The sequence below is a fragment of the Etheostoma cragini genome, chromosome 21 (assembly GCF_013103735.1).
Source record: "Etheostoma cragini isolate CJK2018 chromosome 21, CSU_Ecrag_1.0, whole genome shotgun sequence".
NCBI lineage: Eukaryota > Metazoa > Chordata > Actinopteri > Perciformes > Percidae > Etheostoma > Etheostoma cragini.
The window spans coordinates 12,203,464-12,211,761 of NC_048427.1; the positions used below are offsets into that span (position 1 = coordinate 12,203,464).

An 8,298-nucleotide genomic window follows, 5' to 3' on the forward strand; every position below is an offset into this window, starting at 1 on the left:
AGACAACAAACTTTGGTTAAAATAAGCAGATATGCAAACTTTTCATTTTAATACCAAAGGCCAGATGAAAACAAACCAACCTATGCATGGCGGGTGACTTTGGACTGTGGCTCCAGTCATCCATGCTCTTCATGCTACTCATTTGTTGCAGCTTGGAGCTCAGCTCATTGATGATGCTTGCCTTCACACCTGAAAGAGGTGAATGAATTCGGTGGCCCTCTAAAACCATACCTCCTCTCTGCACTCCATCTCCACTTTGTTCATGCTCCCCCACCTCAACCCAGCCCACTGACCGAGTGTCCATGGGCTTCTCTAAGCAGGCAGCTAGAGCTGTGTTGAAGCCATCCTCCATTTTAGATCTACTCTGCTTGCGCTTCCTTTCATCTGCGAACGCTCCATCTATCCTCACATCTTCTGAATTGCTTTGTCTCTGCAAATGCAAAGGTGCTGGGTTGGTGCTGTTCTGTCTACGTAGTGCTACGGGCATTCCCCTCCCTCCTCCTTCCTTGTAATGAGACATCTTTGGAAACCCAGGGTTTGCCAGTTTGGCACTGTGCACCTCAAATGTTTGCCCACCTGAGTAGGTAGTGCAAGGATCCTGATGCTCACCTCCTCTCTCTCCCTCTCCTCCTCCACTGCCTCCCCTCTCTCCTCTCAACCCACTCAATCCCAGCATTTCTAAATGGTGGTCACTACTGCTATGACTATCCAGCTCCTCAATCCCAGAATCCACCACGGTATCTTGCCAGTCTCCGCTCTTGGATATACTAGTAGGGTGATGAGTGTGCTCAGCAGCTTTGACCCCTGTGCTGAGGCCAGCCTTGGGCCCGGCCATGGTCATGGTGTAGTCAGAAGACGCCGGTGAGGTTGTGGTGGCAGCGGCGGCCGTGGCTGTCATGGTAGTGGTAGCATAGCTTATGGTGGCTGTGAGGGCGGCTGTGCCTCTGTCCTGGCCCGGGGTGTGACCACCTAATGAGGGTTCATTAGATCCACTGTAATAGGGGTGAGAATGAGACATGGGCTGGGGTCTGTGTAGTGATGTGGCAGGCAAACCCGCACCAGATGTGGTGGAGGGAGGGGGATATATCTGTGCGGATGGATAAGATGGAGAGAGAGCTGACTGTGTAAGGTTGGCCACCTCGCTGTCGTAGGAAGTAAGGCTGGAGGCAGCAGAGTCACCTCCCTGTGGAGAGGGTTGCGGTGCATTTGAGGGCTTGGTAGATGGAAGAGGGGGAGGAGGAGGTGGTGCAAAAGTAGCAAGGTGTTGACTCCGGTGTTGATGCTGCTGAGGATACTCCTGGACTCTCTCCTTCTTACCATTAGCAAACTGTATGGGAGGGGGCAAGGGATCTACAAAGACAAACTCGTCATCTACATCTATTGAGGGAGCTGGTGGAGGGAGAACCATCAGTCCTAGACCTCCACCCGCCCCTGCTCCTGCATCTCCCATGGTTTCATGTGTTTGTGCGGAGCCTGTAGGGACAGTATACTGAGGGATGTAGGTGGTGTTGGGAGTGTTATCCATCTGCAAAAAGGAAGGTCTGCGGGGTGCGGATTGAACCGGCGGTGGAGGAGGCTGCATTTGTGGAGCAGGCCTGCTGTCATACACCTCCTTTTCTCTTTCTCTCTCCCTGGGGCTTTGTGGGTAATACTGAGTTGAATACTGACTGCTTCTGTCCTCTGAGAAGCGAACTCTGAGACCTTCCCTGGGTCCTGCCTCCTTTTCTCTCTCCATCCTCTCCCCACCTCCTCCTCCCAAACGTAATATCCTTGGTGACTGTGGCCGGCTCATAGATGCAGGCGAAGTGGTGGCGGTGGGGGAGCTTAGGTGGACGGACACTGGGGAAGTGTAGGCCGATTGTGTAGGGGTTGCAAAAAGGGAAGGAGTTGGGGTCTGAACAGGGGTAGGGAATGTTCCTACTGTAGACAGCTGACGGCCAAAGTGTCTCTCCTCTCTGCGTGTCCTGCGGTCATCCTTCAGGGCCCTCTCTCTGGCAGCAAGGGCCAGGCCAAGTGGGGACGAGGGGTCCAGAACTTTTCCTGTAAGTGGGTGGATGAAGGTAGTAGTGGCCTGGATGCCGTACATTGAGGGAGCTGACTTGGGCTGGCCATCCTGACCAAGGACAGGGGAAGAATACTCAGGCAGGCCAAAGGCTGGGGGCATGCTGCTGGAATAGTTGACATAGTTGTCTCCAGAAAACATGCCCTCATCTATAGACTTGGAGGGCCGTAGTCGAGGGGTGGGCACTTCCATTTGAGAGCCCTGTAAAGGCTGAGTTCTTGTCCCTAGTGCTCCTCCTCCCTGCCCTGCTCCTCCTCCTGCCTCTCCTTGTATGTCCTCCTCAGATGAGAGGAAGAAAGAAGCACTCTTTCTTCTCATATCTCGGAAACGTTCCCTTTCCCTGCGCGCCCCTCCTCCTCCTCCAAAGGTCGTAACGTATGTCGAAGTGTAATCCAAGTTTTCCAGGTTTTGCTGCGAGGAAACAGACGGGGCAGCAGTTGATGAAGGCAAGGAAGTAGATGAAAGGGGCTGAGGTGGCATGGGGGTGAGTGGTGAGGGTAGACTGGTGTTTGGGCTGTCTGAGGTTGTATCTGCTGGGTTATTGTCTTCTACACCCTGGGGGGGCTCAGCTTCTACACTGCTTCCCTGGCTGCTTCGGCCGCTGCTGCTGGTGGAGGGCGCTTTGACAATGATAGTGGGGATGGGGATGGAGCTCTTTTCTTTAGCTGCAACTCCTTTTCCTCTGTGCTGCTGTCTCAGCCCATCTTCCACTTTCGACTGCTTCATCAGAGCTCCTCGACCACCCCTCCTTGCTGTCCCCCTGCCAACGCCTCCACCCTGCTCCCGGTTGGCCACGTGCGGGTGATGTTGCGGTGCTTGCTGGGCCTTAGGCTTAGCACTTGTTGGTGGTGTAGCACTGCTGTAGCCTTTCCTTAACCCTCCCATCTTGCCACCGCCCCTCCTGGGCGCCTCTGGCTCTCTGACACACAGTCCTTCAGATTGTCTGCGGAGGGTGGGGACCATACCCTGCTGGTTCATCCCACCAGCCCCCCCCCTCTCCCAGCCTGCTTGAGTAGCATTCCCTGTCTGGGATTGGAGCTGGTAGTGGGCTTGAGATACAGGGGGTATGGGCATAGCAGGTCCTCTCCCAGGATGAGGGCCTGCTGATAAAGGCGGTTCTGGGGCAGATGTGTTAGGGGGTGGGGGGATTTCCTCTGGTCCCGGCACTGACAGGCTGCGAGCCAGCTTCATGGCGGGTGGGTGAAGATACTGCCTTTCCTCCTCGGTTACACCTAAGAAAAAGGACACAAGCGCTTACAAACAGACACTTAAAAAGAAACTTTTGAGCAGGCAGAAATCTTTCCATGAAAATTGCCTTTACCAATTGATTTTTGACGCATCATGACTGCATGCTGAGCGTGGCCTGGTTGAAAATGAGCTTGGTTGTAGCCAAAACCTGGTCCGGGCTGCTCATAGGGTTGCTTCAGGTGTTGAAACCCAGTTTAAAAAAGGAGCAAAAGAGAATTTGAATAGAAGAAGGGAGTAAAGAGAGGAGATGAAACATTTACTCAGATATAATAAATCAAACTGATGTTGGCTGTTAAGCTGGTATTGATTAGATGAACAGTATAATGCAATACAGAACAACCAACCAGTCAAAGTATTAGAGTATCAGGGCCCAGAGCATGGATGAATGGACGCAACCTGACTCGCACTTAAATAAATGGTTTGGTGTGGGTGGTGCATTGCCAATCATTTTCTGTAAAGTGCAGTGAGGGCAGTGAAAACACACACAGATTTAAAAAAAATGATAGAAGACAGAAAAAAAAGCTAAAGACCAAGCTGCTTTAAAGATAGGAAACATTTCCTAGCATTAGTCATTTGTCCCCATGACTAAATATCTGCTACATCCTAAAGCAGTGGAGAAGCTCTGTTGTATATGTGAATCGGGTATGGTGGACTGGGAGAGAGGTTCATAACTGTTCAGGATTTCTTAATATTTTGTAGATACATAAATTGATTCTAAAAAGCAAGCAGGAACCCAAATTATGGTAACGACCAAAGCTAGGACCATTTCCTTTCAGTTCCCAGCATTACCTCATTGGAGATGTTGGGAACAATACTCTTGCTCCGATCCCTCTTGCCTCCATGACCCCTCTGGCCCTGGTTGTCTGATGTAATAGTGTGTTGGGCAGCAGCCAAGATCTCATCCAGTTTATCTAAAACAAAGACAGAGCAGGGCAGAGAAGAAATATAGAGAGGTATTGAGAGGGAGCATAAAATAAAGAAAGAACCATGAAAAGGAGGATTTAAGTGAGCCCCCTCTCATCCACTCAACGTTTAAAAACACCCTTTTACTGTATGACAAGAGAGGTAAGAGTGATTTCTTACTTAGTGCCATCTGATAGACTGTCCTCTTCTTATCAGGACCCAGAGAGGACTCGTATTCTGAAAAAGAAGAAGAAAAAAAACATCAAACAGGCTGACTTTTAATTAAAGCTCAGGGGCTGATAGGGGCAATGATTAAGGCTGATATTCACCTGCTTTCTTTTTCCATGGAGAGGCAGCTGTGGCATACATAATTTGGGAAAACAAAAATTAGGTGTGACTAGTACTGCTGTGTAGTCATGTGTATTATGCAGATGAAAGGATGAAATACATACTCAGACACGTGATGGTGTGAATACAGATGAGAAAGATGGTTATGTTGATGGGGGGACGGAAATGATGATGAGAACACATAAATCCATGATTCTCCCACCTTTGTCCACTGTATGCAGCACATTAGTTCAAAAGACAAAGAAACACAAAGCAGTTTGTGACTGATGGCACCAGACGAGCATCATTTCACAACCTGTTTAAAAAAAACCTTTCTATATAACCTTTCAGGTAATCGAAAGTGCACATTCATCAAGAAGCTCCTCCCCCTATAAATATATATATATATATATATATAAAAATGTAATGCTGTGTTTCCCTAATACTGCTAATACTAATACTGACTAATACTGATACTAATACTATCATCATCACTTTATTTCAATTGTGAAAAAAAGAAGGCGGAATCAAATGTAATTTTACTTTTTTACATCCCTTTCCAGACCACCCCTCCTCTTTATTATTTGCATTCAGTCCTTTGTCCCCTGTATTATCTTACCCATGTCTTCCAGCTCTGATGTCATTGACTTGGAGCGCAGGGCAATGGCAGGAGGAGTCAGTCTTTTAGACTGCTGTGGGGCTGCCAAGGGAAGCCAGCCAAATGCAGACTTAATGTTCAGTATTCTCGTATAAACATGCAGTCACCAATGACAACCACATTGCAACAGGCTTTTAGGGTAAAGTAAACACACAATAAGCTTTATCGTCATCATCATGAGCACAGGATACTTATGACATACAAGGAAAGTTTGACTCTTACCTCTCTTCCGAGCAGTGTCCTCTAGTTCAGGGTTTCGAGCAACCATCACAACTTTCACCATGAGACTGTTGCCACCTTGTCGGATCATGTTGACCACCTGTCGGTGGCCAACCTTTACCACATTTTGGCCGTTCACCTAGCAGATACACAGACAGGGAAGGACTGAATGCAGAATGAGCTGATTTATTTAAATGAAAAAAAAAATATTGTTGGATCAGGGAGTGGACACAAAAATGCAAACACTATTTACAGAGATAATGAGGGTCTTGTGACCACCGGGTCACTTTCGTAATGCAGCTTTCCCAGGTTTGGCATATGTTGTTGCAGAATCAGTGAGAAAAAGGTTTACTGCCACAGTAAGTTACACTTACTGACAATAAAGTCTGTAGCTTTAAACTTACACAATTTTGCAGTGCTTTGAACAAGCACCCCAGCATTTCAGGCATTCACTACAGTAAATCACAGTTCCAAAGACTTAGGCAGCTACATAAGTGACTCATATCAGGTTGAAAACTAATCAGCAGTTTCTGTCAGCTTTAATAAAAGTATATTAATCATCATTTTTAGAACACAGTTTGTCTCCGTAGAGGAACAAGTACAGCAACCCTTCACATAGTGTGACTAAAATGCACTACTTATAACTTACAGTACATACTTAGACACAGTATAAAAATATAACATGACTATTAGGCGGCAAAGAAACAAATTAGGCGGTGGACAAATGTAAAATCACTTTTTCTTTTCTTTTCAGTGTGCGTTTGGCTGCATTTACCTCAGCAGTAAAATCTACATTAACACCTCTCCTCTCTCTCGCTCCCTCCTGTGCCGTGCGACCTGTGATGTTTGGTTCAGTGCGTCACAAAAGTTTCTTTGAAATGGAGTGTAGTGAAGTTTTTTTTGTTGGTGTACCCACTTTTCTTCAGCCTGTCTATGTCTTCATTTCCCAGATAGAGTTGTGACACTCTCCTGCACTTGTTGCATTCATTATTGGAAAATGCACTAGTGATAGTAAATTTAATCCCTTACTCAAAGTGTAATTTTGTGTTTTCTTTTGGTTGTTGTACTTATTGTATAGCTCTGTTAGTAGGAACATTTGAAGTGTCTGTCTTACTATGTAGTTCTTGCTGTATGTTTAATACATTTTTACATTTGACTAGACAAATGTTTTTTTAGTTAAACTCAGGACCTTAGACAAGGCTTACGATCAAGTCACGCTGGGTTCAGTTTGTGTCTTAGTCCAAAATGCATGTTGTTCTTACCTCAATGAGAAAATCCCCCATCCTCAGGCCCGCCCTCCAGGCCACGCCCCCCTCATCGACAGACTCTAGGTACTGCAGCGCGGGGAATGCTGGCGTTGGAGTGAACTCCTCTATGGGAGTCTGAGCTGCAAAAGACAAGACAAAAAAGATGAGCATGAGTGGACAAGGATAACAACAACATGGCCTTGAAAATGAGGGAGGGATTGAGAGATAAAAAAAAAGAGAAATTAGGCTGAGACAGAAAAAATATGAGGTAAATTTGGGAGAAGAGGCTCACCTTTGGCTCCCCTAAGCACAAAGCCAAAGCCCTCATTGTCTTTCTTCTGGAGGAGCACTGTCTTCTCCTTAATGATGTAGTCACTTAGAGAGAGAAACAAGGAATCAGAGGGGAAGGGGAAAGGGGGATGGAGAGAGACAGGCAGAAAGAGAGAATTGGATTGGAAGAGAGCTACAGTATATGACTTCTATAGCAAGAGAAAAGTCGCATTGTCATGCAAATAAAGCATTTTCTGAATGTGGAAAACAGCTATACTGCATCACATTATGAAATCACACTGCAGCAAAAGATAGGCTGGCTTGAGAATGTCATGAAAAAAGAACTGGTGCACAAAAGGGTTAATGGCAGGGATACAGTTAGTGTCACAATGGGAGGAAGTGTATATGAGATGACATTCCGTACTATGGACTAATCCAGCTAGAACTGACAAGCACTGGGCCGGGGGGGAGGGAACGACACATTACAAAAATGGTCACATACACTTCACTGCTAATGGCAACTTCCAAATGCACCTAAATCGGTGCATTAGCTTTCACTGCCTCTGGCAGCTTTTGCAGCGATGCTATTTTACCGACTCCAGTGCACCACTACCGGTCATACATGACACTTCAAATTATGCACCAGAAGAAGTATGACAAGTCTTCAATTTTCTTACACAAACAGCTCCTCTTGCTCAAAGACCACAGCCTTGGGGGGCAGAAATGTTCACAGATATCAGTGATGCAATCTTATTATGAGACTGTTGGCGTAGTGTGACAGCTGGCCTAGCAAGCGCATTCATTATTCTATTACCATGTCTAGGACTTTTGGCCAAGTTGCTTTACAACTCTTTCTCTAATATTGGACAGGTTAAATGGACTCCACACTGCCACACACAGCCGCATCTCATGACTCATTTCTGGACTTGACTTTGTAACAATGTCAATTCACTCTGGTTCTGTTAGAGAACCCGCAGCTGTATGATTTAAGAGGAATTCCAGATATTTTTTTCCCTAGGCAGCTAATTTCTGTGTTAGTTTGTGCTTCTCAACTTGACTCAAACTGACAATTCAACTGAAATGAAATCAAAGCGTTTGATTTCCTAGAAGGGATGAACTGTGAGTGCACAGTATGAGTAGGCTGGTTGAAGAATTGTCTTTATTTATAGTGATAGTTTGACTGCCAAAACAATGCAGTGAAAATGCCCTGGTATACTCAAGGACACCATTTCCACGGGGACTACAGGTTTGTTGTCGCTCCCCCTTTTAAATGGGAAGTTAGGGTGAATTATACAGTGGGTACGGAAAGTATTCAGACCCCTTTAAATTTTTCACTCTTTGTTTCATTGCAGCCATTTTCCAAA

General features: G+C 46.3%; 1 protein-coding gene across 4 annotated transcripts in view; it reads right to left on the reverse strand.

Annotated features, from left to right (window-relative positions):
- Positions 1-8,298, reverse strand: part of LOC117936830 (SH3 and multiple ankyrin repeat domains protein 1-like) — a 38,839-nt gene that overhangs the window by 3,323 nt on the left and 27,218 nt on the right. For all 4 annotated transcript variants that reach the window (XM_034860243.1, XM_034860242.1, XM_034860241.1 and 1 more), the window contains 10 exons: positions 6,957-7,039; positions 6,680-6,804; positions 5,421-5,556; positions 5,160-5,240; positions 4,764-4,772; positions 4,543-4,569; positions 4,394-4,450; positions 4,100-4,221; positions 3,384-3,483; positions 81-3,294 (listed from right to left, as the gene is read on the reverse strand). In XM_034860243.1, the coding sequence (XP_034716134.1) occupies positions 81-3,294; positions 3,384-3,483; positions 4,100-4,221; positions 4,394-4,450; positions 4,543-4,569; positions 4,764-4,772; positions 5,160-5,240; positions 5,421-5,556; positions 6,680-6,804; positions 6,957-7,039 (3,954 nt within the window). The remainder of the gene's footprint in view (positions 1-80; positions 3,295-3,383; positions 3,484-4,099; positions 4,222-4,393; positions 4,451-4,542; positions 4,570-4,763; positions 4,773-5,159; positions 5,241-5,420; positions 5,557-6,679; positions 6,805-6,956; positions 7,040-8,298) is intronic.